The 17640-nt window shown below is 44.5% G+C and overlaps 2 protein-coding genes across 3 annotated transcripts in view; one reads left to right on the top strand and one right to left on the bottom strand.

Annotated features, from left to right (window-relative positions):
- The window catches only part of SLK (STE20 like kinase), a 45350-nt gene extending 38119 nt beyond the window's left edge, over positions 1-7231 (top strand). For both annotated transcript variants that reach the window (XM_006920886.3, XM_015596364.2), the window contains 4 exons: positions 62-250; positions 799-924; positions 1812-1925; positions 3592-7231. In XM_006920886.3, the coding sequence (XP_006920948.1) occupies positions 62-250; positions 799-924; positions 1812-1925; positions 3592-3738 (576 nt within the window). In that variant the 3' untranslated portion in view covers positions 3739-7231. The remainder of the gene's footprint in view (positions 1-61; positions 251-798; positions 925-1811; positions 1926-3591) is intronic.
- A 1396-nt stretch (positions 7232-8627) lies between these two features.
- Positions 8628-17640, bottom strand: part of COL17A1 (collagen type XVII alpha 1 chain) — a 50647-nt gene continuing 41634 nt past the window's right edge. Inside the window, exons 43-56 of the mRNA XM_015596324.2 lie at positions 17555-17620; positions 17204-17254; positions 16555-16680; positions 15832-15969; positions 15252-15320; positions 14733-14873; positions 14011-14100; positions 13799-13909; positions 12800-12946; positions 11322-11669; positions 10619-10756; positions 10317-10379; positions 10099-10179; positions 8628-9749 (exon numbers count right to left, since the gene is read on the bottom strand). Coding sequence (XP_015451810.1) covers positions 9697-9749; positions 10099-10179; positions 10317-10379; positions 10619-10756; positions 11322-11669; positions 12800-12946; positions 13799-13909; positions 14011-14100; positions 14733-14873; positions 15252-15320; positions 15832-15969; positions 16555-16680; positions 17204-17254; positions 17555-17620 — 1622 coding nt within the window. The 3' untranslated portion in view covers positions 8628-9696. The remainder of the gene's footprint in view (positions 9750-10098; positions 10180-10316; positions 10380-10618; positions 10757-11321; positions 11670-12799; positions 12947-13798; positions 13910-14010; positions 14101-14732; positions 14874-15251; positions 15321-15831; positions 15970-16554; positions 16681-17203; positions 17255-17554; positions 17621-17640) is intronic.

Here is a 17640-nt window from a genome sequence, read left to right as displayed (position 1 = left end):
ATATTTTATATTACATATATATTATATCTACATCACTGGATTGTGTTTAAAACTTTCTTAGGAAACAGAACAAATGCAGCGTTACAATCAACGACTTATTGAAGAATTGAAAAACAGACAGACTCAAGAAAGAGCAAGACTGCCTAAGATTCAGCGCAGTGAAGCTAAGACTCGAATGGCCATGTTTAAGAAAAGTTTGAGAATTAACTCAACGGCCACACCAGATCAGGACCGTGAAAAAATTAAACAGGTAAATAAACAAATTACTTTCTTATATTTTAGGTTAAAAAAATTTGAATGACTTTTAGAAGTGCCACATGTTGTGTTGTAAACATTTAGAGACACCTTGGGTTGTCGATATTCACTTTGTCTCTATGGGCTGGGGCTAAATATATAACATATACCAACCTAGTCTTCCTACAGTTGTGGCCCCAGAGAGCAGAGCTCTCCCTCCCAGGGCCCACATCAGATCCTGGACTGTGCTGGTCCTGATACCAGCTTTGGGAATAAGATGACTTGGACAGCTTTTTAAGTCAAAACATAATGGCTTCGGTATACTTCTACCATACAAGTGAACTGAGGTCATTACGCAGATAAGGAAGAGCAAGGTTTTAATCAGAAGATCCCCACTCCCTACTAAAGCCATGATGTAGACTCTAGCTTTCAGTGATAGTATATTATTATTTACACCCTCAATTTGTTACACTTATAAGTTTTGTTAAATTCTTTAATTATACCTTTAGAAGATGCAGAAATTACATTGTTAACCATATTTATCTTTTGTTTTTCTTATTATAGTTTGCTACTCAAGAAGAAAAGAGGCAGAAAAATGAGAGAATGGCTCAACATCAAAAACATGAAAATCAAATGCGGGATCTGCAGTTGCAGTGTGAAGCCAACGTCCGAGAGCTGCACCAACTGCAGGTGAGCTATGGAAACGTGAAAACATTGCTGGTGGTGGACGGGCGGCATAGGTTTTGAGGAAAGAATAGCTAATCAAAGTAAACTGCATTTTACTCATAAAACTGCTAGGATTGTTTCCTCTGTAAACCCAAATGAAGATCAGTTTAGTATCATAGGCACTTCTTTTGATTTTATGTAACTGATTAATATAACATGAAGTTAAATTATAACCTAAGAACTTTAGTCTTTCAAAAGCAGTATTTTTTAGTGTATTTTGCAAAGGAGATGAACAAAATTTTCAAAATGATGTAGGCAGTCTTGTTATCAGATTCTGAATTTGAAATTTCATTTAGAGAAACAGTTCACTTTCTTCTACATTTTTGAAAAAAGTGATAAACTAAACATATGAGAATTTTTCTCCTAAGAAATTTAAAGGTTAACTTTGGAGAAGACTGTTTTGGGCCTTACCTGGAATATGTAGCCCATCTAGTATAGCCTAAAATGTTTAAAATTTCAGAGTAGTGTATACACTTGTGGATATGCTTCATGTTTGTTTAATTTACTATAGTGGAAAAGTTCTGAATCCCACATTCTGATAACCAAGTATGGGTAAAATATATACAAGCTGCCCTCCGAAGTGTCAGTTTTATGAGAAAATCTTAGCAAGGAAAGCTAGGATCAAACTAATTCTAAGTTATATTCATATGGTAACATATCCAGCTTCTAAACTTGCAAAAATGAAGCTATGACTCATTTCATTATTCTTGGCCCTTGGTTTTTAGAGAAGAATTTGAACCTCAGTAACAGCTTAGTGTTTGATGAATAATTTATTATTTTGGAAGATAATTGTATTTGTGAAAAATTGCTTAGTTGATCTGAAATTTTAAAAATCCAAACTTTATCTTCAGAATGAAAAATGCCACCTGTTGGTTGAGCATGAGACTCAGAAACTAAAGGAATTAGATGAGGAACACAGCCAGGAATTAAAGGAATGGAGAGAGAAATTGAGACCTAGGAAAAAGGTAATTTTAAAAGTTTTAATTAAAATATGTTTGTGTTCATCCACCCATTCATCCATCCACCCATCCTCCCCGCTGTTGGCTCTTTTCCTAATACATACCCCCGTCCCCCAAAGGTTCAGAATCTAGTAACAAGCAATGATACTACTGATCCTATTGCTCCGAAGGAGGTAAGTACAGGGTACAGGGAGAAGAGCTCAATGTATGAGCAAAGAAGGAATAGTGCTCAGATTTTCCCGGGGAAATCAGGAACGCTTCACAGAGGAGTTGCCTTGTGAACCAAGTGAGGCTTGAAGGATGAGTCGGAGCTTGCTAAGCAGACAGACAGATTGGGGTAGGATGGGGCAATTTAAGTGTAGAGAAGACAATGAGTGAAGATCATACATACAGGAATCATAAGTAGCTCCCCATCATTGGAGCATTGCTAGAGAAAAGAAGACATGATGACAACTTGGTCTAGATGGGTTGACTGGAGCCAGATTGCAAGGCCATGGTATGCTATGTAAATTGATAATCTAGTAAAATAGGAATGGCTTCCCTTCCTTTATCTAGCCAGCCAGCCATCTTCCTTATTTGCAGTTGACTCCCTGCTAGTCTGGTCCAGTTGGTCAACCATTTCAATTGTGTTTTTATTATCACTGTATTATCCTCTTCCTAATTCTCAAACTTAAACTTTTATTTTCTCTTGGGCTTCCTGCCTGCTATACATTTCAACCATTCCTTTTTTCCATTCATCCAATCAATCAATTAAGGAAATATGTATTTAGCACCTACTATGTGCTAAATGTTTCTAGAAGAAATAAAATGACCAAGTCAGTTGATAGTGTGGCTTTTTAATTTAGGTTTTATTTATTGTTAAACTCTTGAATAGTGTGATTCAGAATTCAAAAGGTAAGGAAGGGTAAACAGTGAGAGTGAGAAGTCCCTTTTACTAGTCTCTTTTAACTCTTTGCAGTTTAGCTTTCACCTCAAACTCCCCAGTTGTTGAGAGTGTTCATAAGTGAGTTGCTAATAACCAGATCCTATGCCATTATCTAACTGTTCTTGTTAAAAATCTTGTTTCTTAAAATTCTCTTCTTGCTTGACACTTGTGACATGCTCTCTTTGTACTCTTTATCACTTTTTTTTTTGGTCTTCCAGTCACTTGAAATTTAGACATTTTCCCGTTTCACATCCTTAGCTCTGTTCTTTATCTTGATCGCGTAGCTAGTCATGGCTGTTGCATATTTAAGGACAATTCCAAAACTTGTATAGTAGGGGTTATATAGAGCACAAATTCGAAAGTCATATAGATTTGGGTTCAAATCTCAGTGCTGACACCGATTAATTTGTCATTTAACATTTCTAAGCCCAGTTTTCCTCATTTGTAAACTGAGGATGGATGATACTACCTGCCTAATGGAGTTAAGACAGTTAGAAGAAGTGATGTATATACAGCAGTTGTCCCAGTACCTGAGCTGTGGTCAGAGTTCACTGAATGGTTGCTATTCATTCATATGGCTGAGCCAAGGCTTGAACCTAGGGCTGTGTACAGTTTATGAACCTAACTGTTGAGCAGTCTGGTCTTCCTTAGGATAATATACAGAGAAATTGTTTGGGGCAAATAGTTTTATCTTGTCCAGCAGAGTAAATTCTGTTTGTAATATTTCTTCTTCCCTTCCTTTTTAAGACGCTGGAAGAAGAATTTGCCAGGAAACTGCAGGAACAGGAAGTGTTCTTTAAAATGACCGGGGAGTCTGAGTGCCTTAATCCATCAACACAGAGCCGGATTTCCAAATTCTATCCTATTCCTAGCTTGCATTCCACTGGATCATAACAATGGGAAGCATTCTGTGGTCCGGTTTGGCTTTTAAAATATGTCATTCTGTTCTATTCATCCTCTGCCACAGTCTATATTAGAGTGCACGAAGACAATCACCTGCCTCACCTTCTAAGTGTTTTGTTTTTTTGTTTGTCTTTTTTGTTTAGCAAAGATGAAGGGAAAGAAACTAAGACAGATGCTGGGCTGTGTTGGCAAAGTAGCATCTTGCAGTAATTCCCTAAGGTGATTTTGTATATTAATCTTAAAAAATTGTATTCTTTAGACACTATTACCTGCAAAACTCTTAAGAGATATGTTTAAAGTTATTTAAAAAAAACCTGTTACATCACTGAGTATTAATAAATATCATTTTACCTGATCTAATTTCTCAATGATGCCTAAATTCTGTAGTTGAAACTGCTGTAGAGAGTTGGAATAATTTTCTTTTGGTGAATCAGCTCTCACAAAAAAGCTATGAGTTGCTCAAAATATGATACTGATTCAGTAAATAAATCTATTTTGTCTTTAAGTAGCAACAAGTCTTTTTAAAGAGAAAAATTATTTTGATAATTAGTCTAAAATAATTACCTGTTTATGAGCTAATAATTAAGGGTGCTAGTTTTATTAAGATAGTGCCTAAAACACTAAATTTCATTTGAGTCTAAAATAGGATTTTCTTTTTTGATTCAACAGGGACAAATCACCTTTAGCATTAAGCATTATTGTTTTTTAAATCTTGCTCCTATTACCGTTTGATAGAAATTTTCATCCTAAAACATGTTGTACAGAGTTGAAAAGATGAGAAAAAAAGGTAGCTTTTAGATATCCAAATTGGAAATGTAAAACTCACCAAACTAAAAGAAATGCAGATTTACCTGTCCTAGCTTATTTTTAAAAATAATACATGAGTTGATTAAATGACTTCTCCCATCTTAGCAAATTCTGTTCATTGAAAACTCTGTCAGAGGCATACTGGCTCTGAGTTACATTTATAAATGTATTTTCTGAAATTAATCTTGAAGCATTTGTTCAGAATACTTTTTAAAAATTTAAATAAAATATTTAGGTAAATTTCGGAAATGACTTTGTTGTTTTGAAATAAAGTCATTTATATGTTGGTTTTATTTTGTTCCATGTTTAAATTATTTACATTTATTTGAGTGGGAAAAGCCTGAAACCTTTATCATGTGGTTGCTGATATGTGTAATTATTAATGAAATGCTCACTCTTAGTCCCTCTCGAGGCTTAGAATTTCAAGCACGTGTCAGGTCTAACAGTATTATGAACTGTACTGCAGTGTGTGAGACAGCACATTTGTAAGTGATGCTTGCTGCCCACCATTTGTAACCTGTTCTCTTTTAAGAGTACTAGGTACCGAATTGTACAAGTTTGTTTTTAGTTATATTACATTTGAGGCTGGTGAAAAATTTAAATGTAGCTGTGGGAACACTGATTCATATTAAGAAAATGTAAATATCTGTAGCACTTTCTTGCAGTTAATTTGAAAACTTTGAATGCTGAACCTTATTTCGTCAGTGGTTTAGATGACTTAAAAATGCACGTGTAATTTTCATTTCGTAATTGTTTTGATGAGAAAAATTTACTTGGACAACTTTGTAGGTAGCCTTAACTCTGGCCAAGCTTGTTTTTTATATAAATATATATACATATATATTCTGTATGGTTGTAAATTCATACACTTATCACATGAATGTGTTACTGTATACAAAACTCTTATAATGCTTTATTCCCAAGTGCTGGGTTGAAAATGTTTTGAAAGCCTTTTAAAATATATATCTTTATAAAGTAATGTTCAGGATGATGATGGAAATTGTTTATATTATGATAAAAATGACAGTATAATGTTATCTCAGTGTATTTAATGATCTAAGAGGGAGAGAAGAGGAAGGTTCTCATACCACTATCTCCTTTGAAATTTTCAGTTTATTGGCTTTTAAAAAGTTAATACTTCAGGCAATAGACATTTTTTCAGTATCATTTAAATGATACCCTGTGTACAAAATAGTTTGTGGCACATAATTTGGTCTGAACATTTGATTTTTTATTCCTTTCAACTTGACATTCAGAGCATTGAGTAAAGGAAGGAGGCTCGGAGTAAAATGGTTGACACTCTGGTAAGTTTATTTACAACTCTTGCATATCCCTTAAAACTGCTCTTTGGATTCAGTGCTTATGTGCGAGTCCTCTTTCAAATATGACCTATTCATGTGGGAGCAAGGCTACAAAATGATGCATACGTAGAGGTGAAACATTCATTTTAATATTTAAAGTTACCTAAATCTTTTCAAAAAGTGTTTTATTATAGAATATGCTGTTTGTACTCATCCCTGCCCACTTCTTGTTAGGCTCTATATTCAGATAGATAATACATCTTTCTTGCATGAAGTGTAGGTGGGGAGTGGGGGAGGAGCTCAGACTTCTTTGAAATCAAAGTATATAGTGAAATCCATTCCTTATTTGGTTGTTTTTTTTTGCTGTGGCAGAATGTGCTATGAAATGCATAAAAGAAATTCTTCATAATGTGCACCCTCATTACTCACCCTCCCCTTTTCTCCCTGCATGCTGCGAATACACCAGACCACCACACTTCTGCAGGTCCAGCTCATAGAGCTTGTTGCACCAGGTTGCCTTTCCTAGTCCTGTCAATCCATAGTTGGGTGTGAATTGCTGAAGTAGCTGCTATTCTAAATGGAGTCACAATTAAGCTTTTTCTTACCCTTTTCTATGGGGAAGCTATAGGGTGGTTAAGGAGGAAATTGAGTGCTTATACTTTGCTGAAATTATTAGAACTTTCCTGTGACAGGATACAGCAAATTGTACTTAAATATTAACCAGAACCAGAGCTACCTCTAAGTAGTGTTTCCTCAAGCACAAAGCTCTCAGGCATATGAGACCCAATTTAATGGAGGGTCTCTGATTTCTTGAGCATCAGCGAGTTTCAGAAGTGACTTGTCTTTTGTACTCTTCTAAGTTTCCTTGTACTGACACACTTTTTCCCATTCCACACTGTGCTTAAATGACAAAGTCTCTTCTGAGAAGCCAAATTCTGTCAAATGATTAGCTAGAGATATTATTGATTAAAGAAAAACCTAGAACTGAGGTGGAAGAGGAGAGTTAGTTCCAGTTCTAATAGTTTTCTGATTAAATAAATCTTTTCCAGGAAATGATCTTTTATAGGAAATGGGATATTTTAAATGCTTATCTTACGTTGAAGGCACAACAATTAATGACTCTATTGTTGCTTTACTGTGGCTGACATGGTTTTGATATAGCTTTAAAATTTCTGCTACTAAGCTTGGGATAGAATATTATACCAGTTTTAAATGTTGGCTGCAGCTTTTTGTGATCCTTTGATTTACAGTGTAATAATGTCACAAGCTAAATTTTCAGAATTTTGTTTCAGATTATGCTTCTTGTCTCCTTGGGAGCAACATGTTTTTCAATCATGGGGTTGACAAATGAAAAAATAAAGTTATTTCTTAATCTATTTTGAGAAGCAGTCTTTTATTGAGAACTGTCGAAGCTGGCTTGTCCTGCATGAGAACATCTTGCAGCTTTTGTGGTCCTAGTTATATTTTAACACTTGCAGTCCTCCAGGTCTTCTGATGCTTTCAGACTTACTAGAGGTGCTTTAAATATTTCCATCGATGTATATATGTATACATTTTTTTTTCCTTTCCCCCCCTTGGGATGGATTATTTTTCTCACCAAGCATTTCACAGACCATATGACCTCACTTTTGCTAAAAATAACTTCTTTCTGTCATTGATATCTTCATGCAAGATTCAGCAGACACGAGGAAGCATTATTTGGCAAGTGTTCAGCTTAACTGGAGAGAGGCAAAGCATGTCATTTCCTCATCTAGGAGCATTGTACTCTATTGAGCTCATTCTTAACCTTTTTAAACAGAAACAAAGAGGCTCAGAGTCATTGCCATCCAGCTGAGGACTTACATATGCCCATCTTCTTTCTGGGTTCTGTCCAGAGAAGGTAAGCAGATTTGGACTTTTACCCTATTTCACTTGATCGTGGAACTCTATGAAGACTTTTGGAGGGCTTAGGAAGGTAAATCTAGTAAGAAGGGGAAAACTCATCTGTCTGGTTAATCAAGATAAGAATTATTAAAGGGCTTATAATACTCGAGCCCTTGAAGCTACTATTACAAAACTAAGAATTCAGCCTTTAGGTAAAACTAAAATATTAAAGAGGCACAATGCAGTCATTTATTATACACAATAAGTTTTCATTAGACAGTAAAAAGTTGTTTCAAATTCTGAAGGCTTTATGAACTCAATTTTTAGAATTCCCATATTGATTCAGAGCAGGTAATGATCAGGATATAATAAAGGAGGCAAACAGACAATGTAGAATGTTTGGTGCTTGACTGACTAGTGGTTGCTGCTAGCAGTTGTTTGCTATAGTAGAACTAAGTGGTGTTTTTTTTTCCCAGGATACTATGTGAGATAATCAAGAGAGACCACATTAACTCAGTCTTTTAGAAAAGTAGAGGTGTTGAAGTAGATTTCATTTAATCCCAGTTTAAATTATCCAGCAATTGAGTGAGTGTTGCAGTTTGTAACCAAATTCAAAGTTGGCAAGTATAGCCTCTTCTGAATTTGCTTGTCTGATTTTACTCTGCATTTCTGTGGGGCATTTGATATTTGTGTGTTTTTCCTTAATAAGAGTTTTGGTATTCCATATTACTATCCTTACCATTATAATTCCTTTGCACCAGGATAAATCACTACATTTACTGAAAATAATCTTGTTGCTCATCTGTTCTTCAAGTAACTTATGCTTAGGGAAATCCTTCAGATGCTTTGTAATGGCCCAAATTGAGTTATTAGTTGCAGATCAAGGTCTGCTTTTAATAATCACAATAACTAAAATGCAAGAAACTGTGTCCCAAAATACAACCAGTTCTGCTTTCATGTGTTTGTAATAGTGTTAGGGTCAAACCCAATTAACTCAAAATATTTTCTTTCTTTTTTATTTTGGTTAGATGGATCACAGTACACATATTAAAAAAGGGGAAAAATCCTTTAATTGGAAATTTTACAATTGAAATAACTTTTCATCTAATAGACCACATTGATTTTAGACATTGAAAAGTGCTTAAAAACCAACTGCGCCTAGTCCCCAGTGCCATTTCCTAAGTGCAGAACAGAAGTGATGTCTCCAGCAGTAGGTATAGTCTATTTTCCCTCTTCTTCCTTGCCCTTCCTTTCCTCTTTGCTGCAGTCTAGTTCAGTATGAGATACCTATAAACTCTAGCGTGGACCTACAGATACAGATCACAGCTGCAATGAAACTTTGTAAGCAGGTGGGGATATGATACGTAGTTAGAATAACTAATAGAAACCCTGTCACCACCTTCAGGGGAGGTGAATTTCTTAATTTTTTCAGTTGTAAGAGTTGCTTCTTAGCCAGTTCTTTTCCAGGACTAGAGAATGTAGAGTGAACAGGGGAGGAGGGAGCTGATACCACAGCTTTAAGGCATTAACCAGGACATATCCCCTGCCAAGTGTCGCCCCCAGGAAGACATTCCCTTCCCATCTGCCATTTTTCTGGCTCATTTTTAGAGAAAGCTCAAGGACTCTTGGCTTTTTTTTTTTTTTTTTTTTAATGTAACTGGCTTTCCTAGGCTGGGGCTTGAACAAAATGTTAACAAAGCCAAGGAACTCAGGTCTAGATAGCAGAGAAGTCAGTCCCCTCCTACAACACTGCAGCCATGCAGGTCTACCCAGCGAAGCTGTTTCAGATTGTATGTCTCTGACTGAATTATTTATATATAAAGTTCCAGACTAAAATAAGTGTTCTAGCTGACTGTTTGGCTATGCTGTGTCAGTAGGATGTTGAGATTCCAGCTTTCACTCTTTGGAGACATTTTGACCAAAGCACCGTAAGCCATTGCAAGAACTGGTCTGGTGGATGTTCTCTGCCACGGGTAGCTCATGGCTTGACAGCAATACTTCTCTTTCTCCGTCCAACATAGACTTGGTCACCTGAAAGTTAGAAGATGAGTAAGAGATTAAAAAGTATCTTGTGGTCTCTGGAGACTTTAGCTCGGGCAATTACGACAACTATGACTACTGTAAAACTAATTTGAAAGTTGAACTCTTTTGTAAAGCCTATCGATTTAAATTGTTTACCCTATTTTGTTACCAGATTGCTTCTCCTTCTCCTCCCTAAATTGGCACTCTCCTTCCTTTCTCCCTAGCTGTTTGTTTGATTATTATGCAAATCATGTTGGCAGGGTCTGCCTTTAGTAATTAGCATTTGCCTTATTTTTCCAGGCTCCTTATGGAACAAATTGTCCTCCTAGTATCCCAGAAACGGGAAGTTGAGGCTTACCTTTGTCTCCTTTTTCTCCCTTGTGCCCTCGAGGGCCAGGTGGCCCAGGCTGGCCAGGTAGCCCAGCAGGGCCCCGCTCACCTAGAAGGACAAAGCATGCTAAGTAAAGCACAGTTGCGGGGCCTGGAGGAACAGCATAGCACTGGCAAGGGAGTTGCTTTTCGGCAGGAGGGTGTTGTTACATGGGATCCCGGTGGCTGTTTCCCGCCACCACTTACCTTTCGGTCCTGGGATGCCCATCTCTCCCTTCTGCCCAGGGGGTCCTGGAATGGTTCCATAAGCTGTAAGGGGGAAAGATGGTTTTAGACTAGCAATCGCCCTTGAAGCTGGGGAGATAAAGTGATTGTAACACAGGTGGTGATAGAGTTTGGGCTTGTAGAAGGAAAACAAAGTTTAAATCTGCCAGATTTTCAGCGTCTCAGGTATTCGGTGAAGTTTTTCAGGAGAGTAGTTTCTGTGGAGCAGGCCCCATGTGAGACTGTGCAGCAAGTTATGGGCTGGGAAAACAGAAGATCCTTACTTCGGAAAAAGTCCATGAGGTCCTCAGTCACATTGCTGTAGGCAGAGAAGACCTTGCTGATGCCGGGAGGCCCCTGGGGCCCAGGCCGGCCTGGCGGGCCCTGGACAGTGTAGGCCATCCCTTGCAGTAGGCCCTGACCTGTAAAAACACAAATGTGTGGGTACCCTCTTCACAGTGAAAGTACAGCACCCTATAATTGTCTAAGCCCCGATAAAATTAAACTAGGTTAAGTGACAGGAAAAGCCCTGTGGCTTTCTTGTCCTCCCCTGATGACTGGCACCAGTTTCTGCTGCAGTAGACTTTCATCAAAGGCTTTTTGCCTGCACAGCTGTGCTGATAAGGTACAGGGAGAAAGGCTTTCTTAGCCATCAGCCTTCCCTCAGCCCCAGCAGAAAACCATTATAGTCATAAAGACTTCTGAGACCCACACAAGTTAGTGGGAAAGCAAAGAACAAAGACACCAACATGCTCTGTTCCCCGTAGCCAAGGTTCTGGTCCTGACTGCAGCCCCTTGAACTAAGCTGGCTGAGAATTAGATTGGAGCCTCCTGTCTTCAGTCCCTGTCCATCAGATTCTAGGATTGCTGGCCTCACAGCCTAGGTGCTCTAAAAATGAGAGGAGTTTCTGGAGCCTAGATGTGGAGATGCTCACATGCTCCTCTCACTGCCCCCACTAGCACCGAGGCCAAAGTGTCCCCACTTACGCTGCAAGCTCTCGGACACCCGGACAGCCAGCTCGTTGTAATCCAGACCGCCAGCAAAGCCGGCTCCAAATGATCCACCATCACCACCGTACATGCCACCTGCTGCTGCCCCATATCCTTGGCCCAAGCCAAGGTCTGGGCCGAAGGCACCCCCTTCACCCAGGGAGCCTCCACTGGCACCTCCTATGCCCATGGAAGAGCTGTAGGAGGTGCCCCGGCTGATGCTGTGTGAGGAGCTGCTACCCTGACTGAAGGAGCCATCCATGGACCTCAGGCGGCTGTCTCCAGGTGGTCCCTGAGGCCCCGGAGGGCCTGGGGGTCCAACAATGAAGCTGCGCACATCAGGACCTGTGGGGAGGAAGCTGCGTTAGCGGGAGCTCAGGTCTGGGTGGAAAGAGGTGGGAGTTAAGAGTCCCAACAGCCCTAAGCAGGATGTGCATATTGAGGCACTTTTACACGAGCAGGACTGTGCTGGTTGGGAAGAAACTGGGCTTTCCTCAGTTTCTTCTCATGTATTTGGCCTCCCAGGGTCCTTCAAGTACTTTCTGCTCCCCTTACAGGGAGAAGCAAGGTCTAAAAAGGGGACAGAGGAGGGACAGTGATGTTCAGGGCACCTACTTGTCAGGTAGCTAATCAGTTCACTCCGGAAGCTGTCGCTGTTCTCAGCTGCATAGGTTGCCAGAGCTCCTGAGACACCTGGAGGCCCTCGAGGGCCTGGGGGTCCAGGAGGGCCCGGAGGGCCTGGGATGGATGACAAGCCAGCAGCTGCATGGGAAGCAAGAGAAAGATCAGGGGTCACCCTGCTGAGAACACTGCATTCCCAGCCTGGGCTCAGGGCCCCATGTGGCCCCCCTCTCTGAAAGGAGGCGATGAGGCGGGGCCCCTGGATGAAGGGAGGAAGAATGACAGAGGCTCAGAGCAATACCCAGGAATGACTGCTCTCTACTGGCCCACTCCCAAGTCTAAGCCTCATTCAACCCAAATCACCTTCCCTCCCCCTCAGCCTTTCTGTCACTGAGAGTTGGAACTCCAGCCCTGGTACCTGCTCACACCCTGGCTCATGAGTTCTCTAAGGGCTGTACCTGGGAACACTCCCTACTTTGCCCTTTGCCCAGGCTGAAAGCACCTCAAAGCTCATGCGCCCCTTTCCAGGGCCCAGCCGTGTACGTGCTGCAGGAGGACTTGGTAACTGGTGACTGGCTTAAATGCATGCCCGCCCTTGTTTAAACCCCGGGAGCTCAGGTCTGGGTGGAAAGAGGTGGGAGTTAAGAGTCCCAACAGCCCTAAGCAGGATGTGCATATTGAGGCACTTTTACACGAGCAGGACTGTGCTGGTTGGGAAGAAACTGGGCTTTCCCCAGTTTCTTCTCATGTATTTGGCCTCCCAGGGCCCTTCAAGTACTTTCTGCTCCCCTTACAGGGAGAAGCAAGGTCTAAAAAGGGGACAGAGGAGGGACAGTGATGTTCAGGGCACCTACTTGTCAGGTAGCTAATCAGTTCACTCCGGAAGCTGTCGCTGTTCTCAGCTGCATAGGTTGCCAGAGCTCCTGAGACACCTGGAGGCCCTCGAGGGCCTGGGGGTCCAGGAGGGCCCGGAGGGCCTGGGATGGATGACAAGCCAGCAGCTGCATGGGAAGCAAGAGAAAGATCAGGGGTCACCCTGCTGAGAACACTGCATTCCCAGCCTGGGCTCAGGGCCCCATGTGGCCCCCTCTCTGAAAGGAGGCGATGAGGCAGGGCCCCTGGATGAGGGGAGGAGGAATGACAGAGGCTCAGAGCAACATTCCCAGCCTGGGCTCAGGGCCCCATGTGGCCCCCCTCTCTGAAAGGAGGCGATGAGGCGGGGCCCCTGGATGAAGGGAGGAAGAATGACAGAGGCTCAGAGCAATCTCGAGGGCCTGGGGGTCCAGGAGGGCCCGGAGGGCCTGGGATGGATGACAAGCCAGCAGCTGCATGGGAAGCAAGAGAAAGATCAGGGGTCACCCTGCTGAGAACACTGCATTCCCAGCCTGGGCTCAGGGCCCCATGTGGCCCCCCTCTCTGAAAGGAGGCGATGAGGCGGGGCCCCTGGATGAAGGGAGGAAGAATGACAGAGGCTCAGAGCAATACCCAGGAATGACTGCTCTCTACTGGCCCACTCCCAAGTCTAAGCCTCATTCAACCCAAATCACATTCCCTCCCCCTCAGCCTTTCTGTCACTGAGAGTTGGAACTCCAGCCCTGGTATCTGCTCACATCCTGGCTCATGAGTTCTCTAAGGGCTGTACCTGGGAACACTCCCTACTTTGCCCTTTGCCCAGGCTGAAAGCACCTCAAAGCTCATGCGCCCCTTTCCAGGGCCCAGCCGTGTACGTGCTGCAGGAGGACTTGGTAACTGGTGACTGGCTTAAATGCATGCCCGCCCTTGCTGAAACCCATGGAGCCCTGAAGGCTGGCTGCAGCCCTCTGCCCTCCTCACCCCTGCTCCCCACGCCTTACTACGCAAGTAAGATGAGAGGTCCTCCGCGCTGATGCTGGACCACGCGTTGCCTGGGATCCCCGGTGGCCCAGGGGGACCTGGGGGCCCGACGATGCCTCTGAATTCAGACCCTGAGACACCAAGGAAAAGCAAGGAGTCAGTCACGGCCTGGGCCAAGGGCTCTGCCTTCTGTCCCAAACCGCTTGGACAGATGTCCCCAGCTCAGCCTTACCTTGGAGCAAGGAGAGGAGCTCTTCATAGGATGTCCCCGGCAAGCCAGGGGGTCCAGGGGGCCCGGGAAGCCCAATGCTGATTCCAGAACCTGAGGAACAAAATCCCAAGTTGTAATAGATTCAGATCAGACAGGGAAGGCAAATGGAGACACCCTGTCAGGGAGGGAGCCAGGCAGACGCAGTGTGAATAGAAGTGGGGCTGAGAGAGGGAAAAGGGGGCGGCAGGAAGGGACCAGCAGAAAGATGGACGCAGAGACACAATCCTGGGTAACGACACCAAGGAAGAGGGGCCCCAGGTAGATAGTGGGAAGAATGCGGGTTAAAAAGGACCCACATCCCTCCTCCCGCTAGGTGCGTGGGAGTGTTTGTGCATGTCGAGCAATGAATGTGTGGTGTGGTGTGGGGGGAGGTGTTTGTGTATAGAGAAGTGTGTGTGGAGAAGTGTGCATGTGAACTGTGTCTCTCTGTAGAGAAGTGTATGTGTGAGTTGTGTGCAAACTCCAAGCAGGATGGTGCCCAAGACACTCATTTTGGCTTCCCTCGCCAGGCTCCTTGACCTGCCTGGGGCCACAGGTTTGAAAGCTCTGAGTGCCGCTCACTCCTTCTGGGTTTGGTGTGGCTTGACGGGAGACGGTCAGTGGGCCATTCTGGAGAACTTTAGCCCCATTCCCTCACCCCGGGCCCTCCCGATCACCCCTGCCTGCAGAGGACAGACACTCACTTGACATGTAGCTGAGAATGCGAGTGCTCAGCTCTGCATAGTCCAAGGATTGCAGGGACCATTCTCCGCCGGTTCCTGGTGGCCCTGGGGGACCCCGAGGGCCCATCAGGTACTGACGCAGATATTGACGCACATCGTCCCCTGAAAGGAGAGAATGCGCTAGCATGGACCCACCTGGGCCGTGGGGTAGCCACAGCCTGGTGTCCCCCACACGGACTGGCTGCCGAGTGACATGCAAGCTCACTCTCAGGCCCACAGGAGGAAACCAGCAAGTCCCCAAGTACCTGAAGGGGCACCTGCCTGGCTACCTGGCATGGGTTGAGGGTATTTGCTGCCCCCTCTCCAGTCAGCTGCTGACTCACTAGTGGTTGGGTGCAGTTAGGGAGTGGCCTCTTGTCCTGAAGAACCATCCACCCTTTGCAGCCCATAAGACTCAGAGACGGACAAGGTGTGCCTGACAAGGGGAGCCAGGGGACAGCAGAGGGGCTTCCACGCTCCAGCCTGCCGCAGGCGACTCACGCTGTAGTGCAGCTAGGATGTCTTCAGAAGAGATGGTGGCAGAAGACGAGCTGATGCTGTACCCCGAAGCTGTGGGAAAGGAAACATGGGGTTACCTGTGTACCTACTGAAGCAACACCCCCATTATTGCAGAATCACAAAGGCCTGGCCAACTGTCTGTTTCCATTTGGGGGAGACAAATTGAACAGGGCACAGGAAGTTATTTTGAAAACACAGAAAGGTCAAAGTTTTGCTTTTGCTTGGTAAGAAATGCAGTTTGTTTTCAGGAGACACTCATCCAGGTACAGCCCTTAGCCGAACTCCCACGAGACCCTGCCAACCCAAATGACCCCTTTTCACATGCTTAGGACACATTCATCCACTGCGAGAAGGCTCACTAAACACGGCCCTGCAGTGTTGCTTCATCTGGACAAACCCTTTTTGAAGCTAGCTCCCTCCCAGTGGCCTGATGACCGTGAATTCAGATTTGAACATCATGTTCAGAGGAAGGGCAAAGCCAGCAGTGAATTAAGAGATGAGATTCCAAGAACAAAAATGAACCCTGGAGGGAAGGGTTGTTTCAGGAGTGGGAGAGGCTTACTCCGTAAGTAGCTCACGACGAGGCTTGCCAGCTCTGAGTAGTCGAAGGTCTCACCCGCGATGGTGGTGACAGGCCCGGGGGGACCAGGTGGGCCTGGGGGACCCTGAACTCCAGACAGATAGGACCTAACACTGTCACCTGCCAAAAAAGAAAGTCAAGCCTGTCCCCAAGTGGGCATGTCTTCCCTGTGGAGGGGACCTAAAGAACCTGATGAAATACCTACCCCACCCCACACACAGGCCCAAGGCAGGGCCAGCAGGGAGCCTAGACACCCCTTGTTACAAATGGAGACACTGAGGCAGGGGCCTATGCTGGGTCAGGAGGTACTCGAGGGCTATGGGCCACCAAGACTCTAGTTAGCTGCACTTTTGACAAAGTCCTAATGCTCACATTTGCAGAAATCACACACTCACGTCCACAGGGGGCACAGGGATGGGGTTGGGGAGTATACATGTGTGATAGTATGTGTAGTTGTGTGTACATGTGGACAAGCGTGTGGGTAAGCGTGTGGGTAAGCATGTGGGTAAGCAAGCCTCTACTGGGGCGAGGCTGAGGCCATGTGTGTGGACAGCCAGGAGAAGGCAGCAGCTCACGGACCTGTAGTCCCAGCTCCAGGGGTGGAAGACCTGGGTCTGCCTTAGAAATGGCTGTGTATGCACGCACATACGCACACACACACACACACGCATGCACACACAGTCCGACTCCCACCCGGGCACTCACTCTGCATGTACTCAGAGATGTACTGCTGAATCTCCAGGCCAGAGCTGCTGATGGAACCTGGAGGCCCAGGGGGTCCAGGGGGGCCTGGTGGGCCTGGCATGAACATGGTGCTGGATGACGATCCCCCTGGAAGAGAGAAAGCCTTCTGAGCTGGTTTCTCCACCTTAGGGTCAGACAAAGGGGCCCAGGCACTGCTTCTATGGTCTGGGGAGGGAGGGTCTTTCTCAGTAGGAGAAAGAGGACAGTGGCAAAGAGAAGGGCCCCCCAAAAATGAGAGGAAAGGAGTGCCTGCAGCAGTCACTGTCTGCAAGGGGCCCAGAGTTGGGAGCTCTCCAGCCCAAACCCTTCAGCAACCTGCTCTTTGCCCTCGTCTCTAAACAGCCCAGCTTCTGGGCCTGCTCTGTCTCCATCTTTTGTCATGTGCATTGTTAGCCATCTTTATCGTGCAGGGGTCCTTCCCTCCTGCCCCCACTAACTTGCAACCTCCTTAAGGCAGCTCAGAGATCCTAGCACGTGGAGAAAGTACCTAATCAACAATGAATCATGGACGAAGGAATGAATAAATGAATGAATGAATCAGTGTCCGCACTGGCATCATCAGCCTTGCTTGAGGAAGGGGAGAGGAACTTTGGTCACCTTTGGTTCTTACCTTGAAGGAGACCACCGGGAATGCCAGGAGACCCTGGAACGCCGGGATCACCTGGAGTCCAAAACAAGAAGCCCTTGAACATCACCTCCTCTGAGAAGCCTTCCCTTATTAAGTCTGACCACACTTATCAGCATATCTCTTAGTCCATTTCTGCTGTGACACCACGAGCTCCCTTTGGGTAGAAACTGTGTGTCCCCACAGCCCCAACCCTTCCTCCCTCTAGCCCCTTCCTTTCTTTACCCTTTTCTTCCTCCCAAGGCTTTAGCACCAAGTGCCTGCTGCTCACTAGTCAGGCTCTGGGGGGCCAGCCTTACCACTCCTCACCACATTCTTGGTTACTCCCTCACTGACCTTTGTCACCCTTGGGTCCGCGAGGGCCGGGTGGTCCCTGTGGATTGAGTCCGAGGGAACTGGAACCTGGAAGCCAACACCACACA

The sequence above is a fragment of the Pteropus alecto genome, unplaced genomic scaffold, assembly GCF_000325575.1.
Source record: "Pteropus alecto unplaced genomic scaffold, ASM32557v1 scaffold177, whole genome shotgun sequence".
Classification (NCBI taxonomy): Eukaryota; Metazoa; Chordata; class Mammalia; order Chiroptera; family Pteropodidae; genus Pteropus; species Pteropus alecto.
This window is presented reverse-complemented; position numbering and strand designations above follow the sequence as displayed.